The following is an 18,164-nucleotide window of genomic DNA, read 5'->3' as shown; positions in this document are numbered from 1 at the left end:
CCAGAACCAGGGATCTCCGCCAGTTAGCTAGTTTGCAACACATAGCAAGTACAGTACTCGGCCCACATTTCCCTATCGTTTTACAGGCTGTCCTACCCGCTCAGCCCCAGCCCCCACCCTGATCGCCCTGGGAGCCAGATAATAAACTTTTCAGATAAAGCTGAACCTCAGAACTTCCTGAACGTTTTGTTGCCTGTCATTCGGCTGCTGTTCTCCATAACCTTAGCTTTTGTTTCACCCTTAATTTTTGCACAGAGCTGTTTTCAAGTGTTTTAAAGGCTAAACACATTATTTCAGTAGTCCCGTCAGCTCTGAAATGTACATTACTATTCTCCCTGCTGTAGGTCAGGGCTTACCCATGTGGTGCTTTCCAGTTCTTGGACTGCAACTCCTGTTAAACTCTGCCAGCATGGGATGATGGCACCTGTAGTCCAGTAACTTCTTAAAGGCACCACATTGGCTATTCCAGCTGCAGGTGGAAGGATGAGGGGCAGTGACTACTTTTCTAGTGAGTTTTGGGGTGACCTGACTTTTGAGACCTGACTCTCACAGCTCTGAGCCACACTGAGCCACTTTATTGCAGAACTGTCCCTTCTGACCTTGCTGTGGTCTTCAAAGGTTTGCTTCACTTCTGCGCCCATCCCCATTACCCAAGAGACTCCTTAATCGCAAAGTGATTGAGGAATGGTTCCTAACTTTTATCCTGCAGCATTCCTATATCCGTCCAAGCTACCAACAAAATATTTAGCAGAAAATTACCGCTACTAAAAAGCAAGCAGAGGGAGAGGGAAACTTTTTGAATCTTGTTTTTTTTTTTTTTTTAAAGACAATCCCAGCGGTTTGTGACATGGGCACTAATTAGACTAAAAATGGTGCTGAAGCAGTTTGGAATTATGAAGCCCTCCATGAATTCAACTTAAATGTTCAGTGCCGTGACGAGATCCTCAGGCAACCTCAGCAGGAATTGTTTTTCTAGAGCATTCCTAATCGCTAGTGCTACTTTGTGTGTGTGTGTGCTGTATAACTGGGAATATGTAGAAGAGGACTGAGTTTCGTTTGTAGATATATTTATCTGGTGGGGAGAGAGGCAATTGGAATTTCTCTCTGTGTCTCTCTCTCTGTCTCTTTAACTTTCAGGAGCAGACAGGTCTTAAAACAACAACAGCAGATTCCTCCCTCAAGGTAAACTTGAAGGCATTTATTTCAAGTGGCTTCTGTGCATCATTGGGATGCTGAACAACTAGCCTCATGCTGTCCACAATATTTTTCAAGCAGCCAGTGTCATCCTCCTAGTCAGGGGTTTCTGTGAGTTACTGTGCGAGGTTTCATTGCCTGGTTAATGTGGAGCGTAGCCTCGCTCTCCTGCCACCCGTTAGGCCCAGTTTATAAATCACAAGTCAGTGGTACAAATGAAGAGGAAGCACTGCAGTGACTTTCAGGTTCCGTATTTAGCCACCAGCTGCAATTCCCTTTTCTTTTCCATTCTGTGAGGCAGTGACTATAAAGCCCTTTCTGTGCTCTTCTGAATTTTATGTGGACGACGTCAATGCAGGTGTGTAAATGCAAAGCGCGTTTGCATGATGAAAAGCAGTCCTCATACAGGAATTAGTGCCTGCACAATTTATATTTGGTCAGGGTTGGGATGAGAGAAGCCTGCAAAAGAAGGTACAAAATAAAATAAAAAACCCTTTGAAGCTAACTCACTGAAAGGGCAGACAATTTAATGTCCCCTCCTTTTCTCTGGCAGAGCTGCTATGTCTGTAACAGCTACTTGACATGCAGAAATTCAACGGGGACAACATTTCGTCACAACCTTTACCACTTGAATCATGCAGCCTACCATGGAGCTGTTTAAAAAAATGAAAACTTCGCTAGAAATGTTATCTCTTATACGCCCAGTAGATCACTGCAGTTCATAGGACAGTTTCTCCTATATGCTCCATAAATATCAAAAGCCTGCTCCACAGTAACTTGGTGTGGAATAGCATTCCTTTTGAGACACATCAGGCACCTACTATCTGTGCAGAGTTTTGTGTTATTGCCCCTGACATTGTACCTTCATTTCATGATACTTTCAGCTTACCATCCACATGAGTAAACTTGGAAGGGGCATTTAGTGAAGTCTTGAATCATTCCTCATATTATTCATGCATTGGAAAAATATAACCCGGTGCACTCAGGGCCTTTGTTATTGACCTTATCATCTACACACACTTTTTCATTCCCTTTGGAAAACGCTATCTGCTTTGTGTCAGTCTCTTTCAAATGTTTCCGACTCAGAGATCCAATTTTCTCTCTTATTTAGTGACATTTGTCAATGTATGAACTTTAATCAAAACGAGCTCTTCTTTCGCTAACTCTAGACAAGGGCCTTAGCTAAAACACAACCTGCTAAATCAAATTGAAGGATAGTATAATATTGCAAACTACATTAAGGAAAAGGTCAGGTGCCGTTGGTGCAAGATTCCTACCTCTTTGTCCCACAAGCTTTAGAATGGTACATGGCAGCCGTTTCTGCTATGGGCAAGCCAACGGGCACTTTTGCGACTGGGCTGGGCCTGTGAGGTTTGCTCATGTTGGTCAACATTTGTGTTTCCATGTCTTTGGCGATGGAGGTGCTTGCTGAGTATCAGTATTACTATCAGGCGCCCCTCAGAGCAGGACCCTTACTGACGGAAGTGACAGGAGGAGCTAGCAGCTAGATGGTGGCTGGCTGTAGGTTTCTGATATCGCAGGGGAAGGACATTTCTCTTGACAACCTGCTTCCATCTTCCCCAAAATCCACTCCCTGGCTTTTCTGATCCCCGCTTCCCTCTGCCAGCTCCAACATTTACAGAGGTCCTAATTTTGCCTCCCTGCTCCTGCTCCCTGATCTCCTATCCCTTCCATGGCATCTCCACCAGGCTCATAACAGATGTTTCAGGAGTCCCAACTCCCAGCAGCCTCCAGCCAGCATGACCAATTGTCAGGGGTGATGAGAGCTGGAGTCTAGCAACAACTGGAGGGCTACGGGTTCCCCACTACTGATATACTGTATATGCTATATCTGATTTACATACGCTGGTGAGTCGTGCTCAAAGTGGGTGGAATGGGGTGGAATCCCACATCCTGCCTCATCCCAGGGTACTGCATGGAGGAAAGTTACACCAGTATTGGGAAAAGCTACTTGTCTCAGCACAGAGCTGTTTGTGGAGCTAGGGGAAAAAACATGGTGGACTTAAGCCTTGAAGGGAGATGAAACTGTCTATCCAAGAACTGGCCACCTGCTTGCTGCCTTCTCCCAGCTTCATAATCAGTTCTGGTCTGGGTAAGCCTAGAAGATACAACTAGCCCTACAGATGTAAAGAGTTTGTGTGATTATAAAGATGGTGAATGGACCACAGGCAGTTGAGCTTTGCATGATTTGAAATGAAATCGCCCTACTTCCTCTGCAATATTATTATTGCTCGTGTTGCAGAGACAGAGGATAAGACACTGTAGTTTGCTTAGGGCCACTTTAAGGCTGACACAAATACAAGACTGATATCTCTTAAACGTGGTCTACGTTATCAAGAGCAGACCATAGGATCTTAAATCCTTTGGGGGTTCTTAAATCCTCTCTTTTTCACCTAACCCCTTCTTTACTTTAAATAAAATAAGTGAATATTAAAAAATGGGTAACACAATCCAGAACTCCACTCCACACCAATCTGGAAAGGAAAAGTATTTCCAGCATAGGAAATCCTCATCTCTCTGCTTCATTTAGCCTCAGAATTCAAGTCCCCTTTGCCACACAGCAAAGCTCATGGAGGAGGATTTTCTTGAATCGCCTTTCCTTTCCAGCCTTGTTCCCCACCCACTCTCCTGACTTCTGTCATATGTTGTACAGTATTCAGGCACAGCAATTAACTGCCTTGTTCCCTAAGTGCAACACAGCCTCATATTTCCCCTCCCCTTTCTTCATAAGAAGAACTCTGCTTGATCAGGCAAGTGGTCCATCTTAGTCCAGGATCCTATTCTCACAGTGGCCAACCAGATGCCTATGAGAAGCTCCAAAGCGAGACCCTTCCCCTAGCCCAGCATAAACTCTGCTGCAGGCCTGTGTTTGTAGCTCTGCCAAGGAGCTCTGTCTGACCCTGCATAGTAAACCTGTTCCGTTACCTGTCCTGTGGAGTCTAAATCCAAGAGTCAAGGTTCAACAGATAGCATACCATCATTTGCACTCTTCCCCCATTGTGTGTGCAATCTGGATCATGACCGTAGGTGTGCTTAAAAATAAAAAAAAAATTGTATTGATGATGTCTGGGAAAGCCTGGAACCAAAGTGGCCACCTGATGGGCAAAATTGTTCCTCTGTTGTGTCTGCGTAGCACCAGGAGTCCTTTATTATTTATTATTGGAGAAATACTGAGGGGCTGTCGGAACGGGGGTGGTTGGGAATGTACATCAAGCTCAGAAAGGTTAATGCCAGAAAGGGAACTATGACTCTCTTCCAGTGGGAAGAGAAATCATGATTGCAGCCTTAGCCAGATATGATGTTTGTGTCCTGGATGACAAGTTGAGTAATATTTCTGCAGTTCTCTGAGCTCACCATATGCCTCATGCTAAAATCCATTACTGCAACATCATCACCCTGTGGAAAGTCAGGGGGAAAGGGAGGGGAAACTGGTATCTGAGTCACTGGAACTTCAGAGGTCCCGGTCCCGTCCCCCCCGCTTTAATATATGTATATATATATATATATACTGGATTCCATCAGCTTGCTAGGAAATTACACTAAGCAGGGTTTACTCACACTGTCCTTTGTACTGGAATACACAAAGGCTTTTGCATAGCAGGTTAAAAGCACACAGAGGGTTCTTTTTCCTCCCATTCTCCCTAAGAAGGAATTGGCCCTAGCTGCATAATCTAGGTGAGTTTAAATTTGGGAACTCTGGAATAAATCGGCACACTTAATGGGTTGGCAGTTTACACATCAGCAACCCAGAATGCTTATTCCAAAGGGCCTTTCCTTGGTCCCAGCAGTTATGAATTAACTGAAAGGTGTGTATTTGCTTAATTGAGTCTTTTATTTCTGTTACAGTTTTGAAACGGTGCAGGACATAGGGATCTAAAGGCTTGTTAGAAGGTGGCATGCATTCTCTCGATGGGCTTCCTTGGTACCAGGATTGTGTGTTGTTGTGGAGGAATGGAAGTGGGCATATGGGACACAAACACACTCTAGCTTGGAGGCTACTTCAGCTGTTCTGTGAATGCCTTGTTATTGTTTCTGTGTTTCGCTCCTGAAGTATTTATCTAGCCTTGGTCACTGTTTCCCCCTTTCTTTTGAATGTTGGAAACAAGTCAAGGTTATGCTTGCTCTTAAAATTTCCGAGAGGCTGCCAGCTCAGCACATTGTCCTTTTTATCCCCGGGGTGGTGAGAGAAGGAAGAGATGTTACTTATTTATAAACCAGGTTAATTGCTATAAAATATTTAATTGACAGAAATCTAACATGCATGGTGACATTCTTATCTTTATTTAACAATATTTTCTCCTTCATACATCGTGAGTTGCTTCATGTAGTTCCCTTTTCCCATGCATGTTCCGGTTTCTCACCCCGCATTTAGCATTCTAGACGTTTCTTCCATCTCTAAGCTACCAAACTACTTTTTCAACAACAACAACCCTGAGTTCAAAAAGCATTATGAAGTTGGCAAAGAGAGTTGTTAAAAGGTAAGTATAGAGTTGTGGAAGGGAATAGGATCTTATCACTGGAGGCCTTCTGTTTATTTCCTGTATGGTCTCTGGCCTAGACCAGGAACTTCTCTTCACCATTGTCTGTTGAGTGTATGAGGAATACCTTTTCTCTCATATACAGGGCTATATTTGGACAGGACTGGGGATCTTTCTGCTATGGTCTCTTCATGCCAGCTGAGGCATGAAGGTTGCGTCCTCGCCCACAACAGCCATTGATAGTGTCCTGGTTCCCCCATCAGTAGAGCCGCAGACAAGGGTAACTAGGAGAGACAGCAAGAGGACCAGGAGGAAAGGCTCTGTTGTCATGGTGATGAGTACCCTTCCTCCACTGCTAGGAAACTTGGATGTGTAAAAGGATGCCATTACGGGTAGGACAACAGTCAAGTCCGTTCATAAGCTAGCCAGGGGGAAATAGCAGGGGAGAAAACCTGCAGAGAAGGGAGCGAGACTTAGGGTGATTTAACCTCTTTCCCCCAAGTGACTGAAGGCATAAGGGGCAATTAGACATAGGGGCAGTTTGGCTAGCTTCTCTCGCCTCATGAATTTATGAGTCCTGGGATTCTGTTTCACTGACTAAGGGTTTAACCATGGCATTGCAAATTAAACCTTGGCCCCTCAGGAAACCCTTTCCACACAGATTTATCTGCCGATAAAACCCAACAGATTTGCAGCAGATCCCTGGCGGGTTCATTCTAAAGCTACATTCATGCCATACATTGAACACGCTATGAAACAACTTGAAACAGTCATGGCTCCCCCCACCAAAAAAATCTGGGAATTGGAATTGGGTGCTGAGAGTTGTTAGGAGACCCCATCCCCCTCACAGAGTGACAGTTTCAAGAGTGGTTTAACAACAAATCCCATTTCACAGAGAACTCTGGAAATTGTAGCTCTGTAAGGGGAATGGGAAGGGACGCAGGTGGCGTTGTGGGTTAAACCACAGAGCCTAGGACTTGCAGATCAGAAGGTCGGCGGTTCGAATCCCCGCAACGGGCTGTTGCTCGGTCCCTGCTCCTGCCAACCTAGCAGTTCGAAAGCACGTCAAAGTTCAAGTAGATAAATAGGTACCGCTCCGGCGGGAAGGTAAACGGCATTCTGTGCGCTGCTCTGGTTCGCCAGAAGCGGCTTAGTCATGCTGGCCACATGACCTGGAAGCTGTCTGCGGACAAACGCTGGCTCCCTTGGCTTATAGAGCGAGATGAGCGTGCAACCCCAGAGTCGGTCACGACTGGACCTAATGGTCAGGGGTCCCTTTACCTTTTAAAGGGGAATGGGACCTCCTAACAACTCTCAGCACCATTAGCCCAACTACAGCTCCCAGAATTCTTTGCGGGGAGTCAGTCTTGTTGTAAAGTGGTATCATTACCCTTTAAAAGTATTGTGTGAATGTGGCCGAAGATGCATTGTAAATTCACTCAGGGCTGCTTCCATCAGTGCTGACCAAGATAAACTGTGAGTGTTTGGCGATGATGGGCAAACTGTCTTTCAGGGAAGTTGTTCCGCCATTATTGATCTTTTCATTGAGATCTCCTTAGAATCTTCTGAAGAAGAGCAGGGTTCCTCAGGCCATAGTGTTCTAGAACAGAGTTGAGTAGAAGGTCAATCAGGATCACTGCCAGATCTCTGGAAAATTTGAAGTAGATGAGCGGAAGTTTCTGGCTCACAATTGTCTTAATAATAGCAACTGCTGAAAAGATTTCCCCTACTAAAAGGAAAACTTGGGGGCAGGGCCAGCTCAAGACATTTTGCTGCCTGAGGCAAACCAGAAAATGATTCCCCTGGGAATTGAAGTTGGTTAAGAGTGCTGAAAACTGTCGCCCAACTGAGACAATATTCTGCACTTGGTCCTTTCTGGTGGACTTCAGGGTTCTAGCAAAAGAAAAGAAAGAAAAAGGTATATCCCACAAGCCTGATGTCTAGTTACCATGGTTCAGGAAGTTATTCTTAAGCTGATTTGATTTTTAAAATCTAAAGTGGTAGTAAAAGACTGTGGGTGGAGTTCAACTAAGGAGGCATGCCAGTGCAAAGATTACTGCTTGTGCATCAGAGCTTTCACCCATCTCCTTCCCCTGCATGCCCCTGCTCCCCATTTGGCTTGTGGGGGGCTGGAGAATCCTTGGAGCAGAACAAGGGGAGAAATTGGGGAGGGGGGATTTCATCTGCCAAGCCAAAATATTTGCCCTGTCTGGACAGCCACCTTAGTGAGATGTTGAATTCCTCCCTTTGCTATTGCAGATTTTGCAGTAATGGGACCAGATTTCACTACAGTATACTGAAAGAGTGGTGTGTTATTTCTTTCCTTGTCCTCTTTTAAAAACTGAAAACCTGGTATTGACTAGAAAGCAGTTTAGGTAACGAGAGCCTGACCTGCTGGTGGCCCAGGAGACCCAAAACCTGAGTCTTTTGCATTGTCCCACAATATTTCCTACCCTTTCTCCCTGCTTTTAGTAAAAGACTCGGGGGTGGCATTTTGCTTCCAGGGTATGTGGGTGACTTGCCAAGTACGCTGCCAGTGAGTCTCCCCAGGCACTCGCCATCTTAAATTGCCCAGAGGCACTCTAAACATTTATGCAAATTTGTGTTGTGGGCCTGGGCTCAGAATCCTCTTAAGTACCTAAAAATGGACCTGAAGTCATTTGCAAAACAGAAGAACTAGTCAAGGGGAATGCAGAGTTAGTGTCAAGCTTTGTGTAAGATAGCCACATGAAGAGCGGGCAAAGGTTTTCATTTCCAGCACATATGGCATCACCAGCTATTTTTGTCTTGAGTTGACTACCTTGCTTTGCAAATGCACCTTAATTTGGATCTGACACCCCTAGCTGACCTCATCCAGGGACTCTTATGGAGAGAAAATGGGAATTGCATGTGACCTCTGCTAGGGTTTTGAAGTCGAGACATCGGAGATAAAATATGAGCGCAGTATCGTTACTACTTCTCAGTTGCCAGAAGGCATTTCTGCATTGCAACAAATCTGCCTGACAAAGCTATTCTGAGTGCACTTTAACATTAATTTAACTTGTGTCATTTGCTTCATACGTTCTCCAAAGCTGTACCTTTGTATGATCTGTGGATGTTTGAAGGTATCACGTTGTACGGCAGGCGTGGTCTGCAATGTGGTAGAAGAAGTGAATGGGGCTGGGTGGAGAGAAGGGAGATTTCTCTCTCTCTTTTTTGTGCTCTGGAAATATGGGATCCCAATGAAGTTGATTGATAGGAGGTTCAGGACTGAAAAAGCAGTTCTTCACATAATACAGTATCTACAGGTAACTTACAACTTGCGCACATTTAACTTGTGCACATTCAGCTTTATGTGCTTGGCAATTAAAAATAATAATTAAAAGGGGGTGGAAAGAAGGCAGGCCTTGGGGCAGGGGACTTTGGCAATCCCACCTGCTATTGCACCCAGTTTTGACTATACACAAATTTGGCTTTACACGCCACCTCTGGAATGTAACCCTCTCCATGTGCTTGTCTGTACTTAAATGAATGAATTTAATTGTTCCTTAATTATTATTCTAGTTAAGTTGCAATCTTGCAGCACATTTCTGTAAGCATAGTTAAATCATATATTGTCTCTTTTCTGAGTGACTATGATTTGTTTTTTCCCTATTTGCCAGATTTTTAACTACAGATGCTCTCTCTGCAGTGGCACTCTTGTTAAACTTCCGATGTATGACATTCACACGTTTTTAGCTTTTAGTTGCGTAACAGAAAATATTTATTGGTGTTGACACCTTAAATCCTGTTGACATTTTGAATCACTTTCCACCATTTTCCAAACCTATGATCTGTTATTTCATGAATTGCTTTCAGTAACCGGATCCCAGTATTTATAAAAATTATTTGGCAACCCCACTCATCATTGTAAAATATTAGCATCAATCACAGCAGGATTTCGTTTTAAAAGATTATTCAATTCCTGTGGTATCATCTACCATCTATAAAGAATTTAAATTGGGTTTCCTCTCAATTTCAGTTTGAATTTTATCAGCCTCCATACTCCTGATTTTCACTATACCAAGCTTGGCAATTTTAAACATGCAAATAGGGAAAAGCAAAACAGAAAGGATTGGGCTATTGCTGGGACCTCCAATGGCATCACAATACCCTTAGTACACCCACAACTCCCTGCCCCTTCCAGTTTTTTGTTTAATTAGAAGGGATTTTTGGGTGGTTTTTAGAAGTTTCTTTTTTCATTTGTTTGGGAGAGGTTTGTAAGGTTTTGGAATTCTACAATGAGTTTTTGTTGTTTGTGGGGGTTGACTTTTTTAGGGTGTAGGTTGTTTTGTTGTTTTGGGAAGGAAGTTTGCAATCACATTTTTCATCTGTGAAATGTGCATTTTGTGGTTCCCATAAAAGTTCCCCAGATTTTCAAATATGCTTTCAGGCCCATAAAAGGTTGGGGACCACTAGTAAATGACAGTTCTGTTTTGATAAAATCTTTAATGCAGTTCCTAGGGAGGCAGGGTATTTGATTCCCCCCCCCCCAGCTCCGTTCAGGTGACACAATTCTCCAAATAACACCTATTGCTTTCCCCTTCACTTTCAGATTTCATCTACTCTGCCTTCTAGCAGAATAAACTCTTACAAACATGTTCATTGCTTCACAAAGGAAGTTGCCTCACTGTACCAGGTCAGACCAGTTGTCCGCCTAACTCACTGCTGTCTGCTCTGATGGGCAGCAGCTCTCCAGCTCCTCAGGTAGAGAGGAGTTTTCCTCATAACCGGCTGTGCCAGCCTTTTTTAACTGGAGGTGCCAGAGACGGAAACTTCTGCATGCAAAGTATCTGCTCTTCCACTGAACCTTGGCCCATTCTTAAACGTGTTCCACAGCTCTGTGTTCAATCTTGTAAACTGCTTTCCACATTCTTTATGCATGGACCAGACCAGTTTGAATTAAGCCCTAGCTTTAAGGTGTTAGAAATCAGTAGGAAACAACACCTAAAGCAGGGGTCAGCAAACTTTTTCAGCAGGGGCCGGTCCATTGTCCCTCAGACCTTGTGGGGGGGGGGCAGGACTATATGGGGGGGACGACAAACAAATTTCTATGCCCCACAAATAACCCAGAGGTGCATTTTAAATAAAAGGACACATTCTACTCATGTAAAAACACCAGGCAGGCCCCACAAATAACCCAGAGATGCATTTTAAATAAAAGGACACATTCTACTCATGTAAAAACACGCTGATTCCCGGACCGTCCACGGGCCAGATTTAGAAGGCAATTGGGCCAGATCCGGCCCCCGGGCCTTAGTTTGCCTACCCATGACCTAAAGGATCCAGGGTGCAGTGGGGAGGAGCAAAATAAAGAAAACCCAGAAGTCACATTATTTAATTTTTCCATGGTTTTTCTTACATGCATGTACACTGATGTGTGTCTTATCAGTTACAAGGGTCGGGCATAAATGGAGGCATTCTAGCAATTAATAAATTACAACTTGATGACCCACTTTGAATGTAGGGACTACCTAAACTTAAACGTATTTTGTTTGGGGTGATGTCAGATGATCACAAAGATTTCTTTGTGGTGTTTTGAGTAGGGATGGTTGATTGACACATGCAAGCAAATCACTTGATAGGTGAGGAACATACTTGTGCGTGTGAACTCACCACCTCTTAAGCCCTCAATCAAGATTTTTCAATAGCTGAAAGAATATTTTCCTGTTTAAGGGTGACAGTCCTCAGAATAAGAGTGTAGAATGAATGTTGTGTGGCATCTGTCAGATAAATAACAATGATATGCAGATTACATTAGTTACATGCCAGTGAACTATGCAAATTCGGAGGAAGTCTAGCTTATTGTGTATTTTCAGTGTGACTTTCTTTGTTCAACACATTTTCTATGTTGGGCCAACCATCAGGGGTGATTTCAATTTTCATTTAGAGAATGGCAAGACATTTTGTGTGTGTTTGTACGTGCATTCATAAAGGTCAAAATGGTCCAATTTTCGGTATGTTTATAGATAACTTGTAGCAAAGTTGTGTGTTTTAAGAACATTTGTCATAGTTATATTATTATGCCTAACAAGTGAATTCTCAAAAGACGTCATTCACTTTTTTATTTAAAAGCAGAGGGCAGCCTTCCACAACCTGCTGTCCTCTAGACATTTTGAACTACAATTCCCATAAGCCCCAGCGAGCATGAGTGTGCTAGCTGGGGCTGATGGGAACTGTAGTACAAAATGTCTGTTGGGCTCTGTGTGGTGGAGGCTGGTATACATACACAGTACGTAGTGCTGTTGAACTTTCGAATACAGCGCCAATTTACTGCTCAGGAAGCTGGCCACAAATAGAGCAGCACTCTGGAGAAATCATCATATATAGGAGTGAAACTGCCCCTCTCCCTGTTTTTCTTGAACAGTAAGAATGTACAGACTTGCCAGTGGAAGCATCTGCTAGCTTCATATCTGATATGGAAGATGCTTTCTGTCAGAAATTTGTGTTGAATTGTCCCAGCAGTACCCAGGCCTAGCAAATTACCTAGCACAGTTTTCTGTAACTAATATTCCTCTTTACCCATCTTTTCCAATTACTGACTGCTAGTATTGACAATTCTGCTCAGACAGCTTTGAGTGAAGTCAACCAAAACCAGGTTACATCAGTTGTATGACTCCTGAATTCTCATGTAATTGGGATGATGAGGCCAGTTGCATGACCTATGCCTTCTAACCCATGTTTTCCCTAATGGGGCAAGTGGCTGTTTTTGGGGGGAGGGAGGGATTTATGTCCAGGAAATGCCCCAAAGGAAGAGTTAAACCCCTCTCTTCACATTGCTGCAGATTTGATATATACCGTATTTTTCCGTCTATAAGACACCCCCATGTATAAGACGACCCCTATTTTTTGAGCCCCAAATTAAGAAATAAATATTTTAAATATCCCATGTATAAGATGACCCCCAATTTTAAATTTAAAAAAATTGGGGGAAAATATAGTCTTATACACAGAAATATATGGTATATATTTTAGGAGCCACCTTTTTCTCTGGACTTTAATATGTTTTAAATTTAATATTATATTTTTTAATAGCTGTAACCCATCCTGGGGCCTTATAGTGAAGGGTGGGTATGGAATCAAATAAATAATAATAATAATAATAATAATAATAATAGAGAAATGATACAGTCATGATTCTCTGATGTCTCATCTAGCTTGGTCCTTACGCTTAATCAAATCATTATTCTTGTTCATTCTTCCTGTTTGTGTACAGAGACACCTTTACAGGAATCCTTAATTTAACAATTGTTGTCCTTCTGCACAGATTAACATTTTGTAGCTTTCAATGCAGGTAGGCTGTCTTATGAGAAGCATTGGCTTACACTACTAGGTAGTAGAAAAGCTTTACTTTCACCCTGTTTTCAGCTGAAAACAAATATAACATGCCACGGGGTCTTCTCAGTTGTGTCACCCACTTTCTGGAACACTTGTCTTAAGAAACTTTTGTAAACCACTCTGAATATTTTTTTTGCAAGCAAGCCGGGTATAATTTTTTATGAAATAAATAAATAATCTTAAATGATTCTCACCATTAAAAAGCTTATATATTTGTGGACTTTTGCTAAACATTGTGTTGTTTTTTGATGTTTTAAAACTCTTGTATGTTTTCTTGAATGCCATGGGTGTAAGAGTGACCTATAAGTATTGTTACGGCTAACTGTTTTAACACTTTTGTTTTCTTCTTGTGTTGCGGTGCAGGTATGGCCTCACATGTGCAAGTTTTCTCCCCTCACACCCTTCAATCAAGTGCCTTCTGTAGCGTGAAGAAACTGAAAGTGGAACCAAGTTCTAACTGGGATATGACTGGGTACGGCACACATAGCAAAGTCTACAGTCAGAGCAAGAACGTGCAGTCCTCTCAAGCCGCCGCTGCTATCAACGCCCCTCTCCAGATCCCCAACCCCAGCATCCCTTACGAACAGACCATCATCTTCCCAGCCAGCACGGGGCACATTGTGGTGACATCCGCCAACAGCACCTCCGGTGTGGTTGCAGTATCTGGGCAAGCGTTAGGTGGACCACACAACCTGATGCGTCGAAGCACTGTGAGCCTTTTGGACACCTACCAAAAATGTGGACTTAAGCGCAAGAGTGAGGAAATTGAGAACACAAGCAGCGTGCAGATTATCGAAGAGCACCCACCAATGATTCAGAACAATGCCAGTGGGGCTACGGTAGCCACCACAACCACATCCACGGCCACATCCAAAAACAGTGGCTCCAACAGTGAAGGGGATTACCAGCTGGTGCAACATGAAGTGCTTTGTTCCATGACCAACACGTACGAAGTGTTGGAATTTCTGGGCCGCGGAACCTTTGGGCAAGTGGTCAAATGCTGGAAACGTGGCACCAATGAAATTGTGGCCATCAAGATCCTTAAAAACCATCCATCTTATGCCCGGCAAGGTCAAATTGAAGTGAGCATCCTGGCCCGGTTAAGCACGGAAAGCGCAGATGATTACAACTTTGTTCGAGCCTATGAATGTTTCCAGCACAAGAACCACACCTGCCTGGTCTTTGAAATGTTGGAACAAAACCTTTATGATTTCTTAAAGCAAAACAAGTTCAGCCCATTGCCCCTTAAATACATCCGACCAATTCTGCAGCAGGTAGCCACGGCCCTAATGAAATTGAAAAGCCTGGGCTTGATTCATGCAGACCTCAAGCCAGAGAACATCATGCTGGTGGATCCATCTCGGCAGCCATACAGGGTCAAGGTCATCGACTTTGGTTCTGCGAGTCATGTGTCAAAGGCTGTGTGCTCGACTTACCTTCAGTCCAGATACTACAGGTAAGTGACCTGAGTCAAATAAAAACATCAGGATTAAGTAGAGCCTGTGGCGCAATAGGTCAGCGCGTCTGGCTGTTAACCAGAAGGTTGGTGGTTTGAGCCCAGCCAGGGATGGCTGTGTGCAGGACTCCTGCATTGCAGGGGGTTGGACTAGATGGCCCTTGGGATCCCTTCGAATTCTGCAATTGTATGGCTGTGATTCTATTCCATAAAGGCATTTGCTGTGATACTATAGAAAGCACTGAACTCAGCCCGATGACCCAAGATCAGGACGAAACCTATTGGCCCTTTGAGTCACCTGATACCACTGACTTGGTAGATGCAATACTACTTTCTTGCCACCTGCGAGCGTGGCACTATAGCGTGTCAGAGCTGGCCATTAGCTCCATTGTCTAGCATGCTCTCCTATGATAATGCAGATAATAAGAATGTTGGATCCTACTGCAAGTCCCCTTCCTGTTGCCTTATGTCAAGATGTTTCTTGTCACGTGATGTTTTGCAGGCTCCTACCGCGATAATATTTTGCATGTCAAGGGCTTTCTGTTATTTTTGCTGCAGTAGACTTTACATGGTTACGCTATTGGAGGTAATCAGCGACATAATTCTTTATTGACGTGATTCCTTATGCTGATGGATTTGATCAAAATACGCTCTGCGAGTTGCCAGTGTGGCTCGTATGTTAAATGCAACAGATGTTTTGCCTGTAAAAATGCAGGTAACATTTGGCACTTAGGAAAGACTCCTTTACAGGATGCACAGAGGATCAGCACCGCTGCTTCTCCTTGTCTCTTAAAATGCAGATTTCAGACACTAGAGGGGGGAACCTAATCAGGGCTGGAGAAGAGTTAATTTCCAGAATGTGGAAGTTTGACAGTGTAGCATTGCAGCAGCTGATTTTTATCTGTATGTCCTTTTGTTCTGAGAAGGAGAAAACAACAAGGCTGCTTTCTTTTCTTAGAAAAGGTTTATTAAATAAAACATTCAACAGTCCTATCCTTTAGGGCAGACATGTTTTTGCTACAAATACACGAAAGCTTTAAGGCTTTTAATTTGCTGGCTGGGATGGGATGGGGGGAGAGAGAGAATCCACGATAATTGGAGCATTTTGCTACTGCATTACTTGTGATGCTGCAGAGCCAGCCCAGGTATCCATATAGACCTGGGATGGGCATCCATAGGCAACAGAAATGAAAAGGGTGGAAGTGTTTGGTTTTCTGAGAGGAAGGGAGTGTTTTGTAATGTGTCTGGGAAATGCATAATGGTTACTGTGTCTTGGATTTTGAAATGATGTGTGAAGGCAGCCAGTTTTCAGATCATCAGGCTCAGTTTAACTAATCCTTCTCCCTTTATGGGGAAGAAGAAAAGGAGCTGGGGTGAGTTGCCACAGTAGGGGGTTTCTGACAAAGTCATGAGGAAAATTAATATTGCTGCCTCTGAGGGTGGCAGTGGAGGGGAGTGTAAGGGGGTTCTGGTGAAACAACGCTCCATTCTCTGCCAGAGATAGATACCTTTAGGCGAGAGGCAATTTGCAACGCTGAAAAAAATTGAAAACAAAATAATTTGTTTTACACTGGTTTTTGTTGCCAGGCCATTAGGAAGATGGATGGGGTAGTATTAGGAAAACATAAACTGCAAATGACTGTGATTAAAAAAATGAAACTTCCCAACAACCGATCCTGTTAGATGAGAGAATGGTCATTCATATATATATATATATGATGTAGCTTGAGATACTTAAATCCCTGCTTGACAGAGTCTTGGAGAAAATGGTAATCTTGATTCTGAAGTGGCAAAAGGCATGAACTTCCAAGGATGGATTTGTCTCTGCAGCTTCAATATCAATACCGCATGTAGTTTGCTTGGCGGTGAGGAAGGACCATTGAATATTAACCATCGCAGACAGACTCTTTGCATCACTTGAAGTTTGTTCCCACCAATAGAGAGGCTGGCTGGCATTCAATGAGCCTTAGCATTCACCCTAAGTATTTTAATTAACAGGCGCTCCACTGTGGCATGAATGCTTGATGCCTCATTGCTAGCCCATTCTGGCCGTCAAGATGGTGTAATTAGAGCAGGGAGGACAAGGCAGGGCAATCATCTGGTGGTGTAGGAACAAGCTTTCCCCGCCACCTCCTCTGTCACTGTTTGGCCACTGCCAAGGGAAAGGGTCACGACTCAAATGTCCCTGTACTACGTGGCATGTTATGAACGTGAACTTTTTGCCCTCTCAGGTTACTGTACTCAGATGTAGCTTGCCTGTAAGGGACTGCACCAGGACTTGCTTAAAATTAGCCATTCACATTTTTGTGCCGCGTTTGTGACAGACTAAGGATGTCTCCGCATTGCCAGCTTAATGTGCAGCAAGTTGGTTCTTTTTCTGAGTTTGGATCGAAGCTTTTGGAGGGAGAATGCATCAAAATGCAGTGTTTCTCAAGAAACAACAGGATAGATACAGGATACGGATTGTGATTAACATCTTATGTATACTTCCCAAACCAGCAGTGCAAGTGTACCGAATGCAGAATAAAAGGGAATGTGTACCAGCCTAAGGATCTCTCTTGGGTTCCCTACCCCTGAGTTAAATGATCTTTGGTAGCAGGGATTGGGAAAATGTCAGTGATAAGCTAGGCAGTTGTGGATTGAAAACTTGGAACCAAGAGTCTGTGCTCAGGAGCCACAGTGGGTATGCTTGATCTAGAAACCTTTACAGTACTCGCAGGACAGGGGGAACCAGTGACTAGGCAGGGTGGGGCAGGTTATTCTGGACTGTAGCAGATGCAGATGTAGGGGAGCATGACCAATTCAGTTGCACTTGGGCGCACTGCAACTGTTATGTACAACGGGGAGCATGACCAATTCAGTTGCACTTGGGCGCACTGCAACTGTTATGTACAACGGGGAGCATGACCAATTCAGTTGCACTTGGGCGCACTGCAACTGTTATGTACAACGGGGAGCATGACCAATTCAGTTGCACTTGGGCGCACTGCAACTGTTATGTACAACGGGGAGCATGACCAATTCAGTTGCACCTTGGGAGCACTGCAACTGTTGTGTACAACGGAAGGCAAGAGGCAGGGGTGCCAAAATTTGGTGTAGCACAAGGCACCACTAAAATCTGACACCGCAAGGTCCACCAGTGACTCACAGTTCCAGTGACTCACCCTGTAGGGTAGCAGGATATACATCTGTGGTTTCCCAAGCCATTGTACCTTCTGACCGAAATACTTCTCCCTAAAACCTCAGATGGATGGATGGTATTTTCTGCAATCCTCAGTTACGGTACATGGGCTAGTGGAGCCATTTACACAACAGTGACTGGGATTGAAGCATAATGCTGTGGAAGGACCATGCCTTAGAAGACTGAGTGCAACATTTGCATGCAGAAGACATTGGGTTCCATCCCTGGCATCCTTTAAAAAGGATCAGTAGGAGGCGAGATAGGAAAGACCTCCATCCTGAGGCTCTGTTGCCAGTCTGGCATCCCAGGGCTAGATGGACAGACAAATAGTCTGACCTGGTATAAGGCAACTCCGTGTGTTCCTCGTGTGACCTTGTGCTGCTTAGTTTGCTCAAGCGGTTTATTTTAGAAAAAGCCTGTCTGCTTCCCTGATTTTGTTATTGAACTTACGAATATGAAGTCAAGGTCATGTAGAGTT

General features: G+C 43.9%; 1 protein-coding gene across 4 annotated transcripts in view; it reads left to right on the top strand.

The window, feature by feature from the left end:
- HIPK2 (homeodomain interacting protein kinase 2) overlaps positions 1 to 18,164 on the top strand; it is a 180,862-nt gene that overhangs the window by 47,932 nt on the left and 114,766 nt on the right. For all 4 annotated transcript variants that reach the window (XM_081023949.1, XM_081023950.1, XM_081023951.1 and 1 more), the window contains exon 2: positions 13,413 to 14,505. In XM_081023949.1, the coding sequence (XP_080880075.1) occupies positions 13,413 to 14,505 (1,093 nt within the window). The remainder of the gene's footprint in view (positions 1 to 13,412; positions 14,506 to 18,164) is intronic.

Source organism: Podarcis pityusensis, assembly GCF_964106645.2.
Source record: "Podarcis pityusensis genome assembly, chromosome: 10".
NCBI classification, from domain to species: domain Eukaryota; kingdom Metazoa; phylum Chordata; class Lepidosauria; order Squamata; family Lacertidae; genus Podarcis; species Podarcis pityusensis.
Note: the sequence above shows the minus strand (reverse complement) of the source record. Positions and strands in the feature narration are given on the sequence as shown.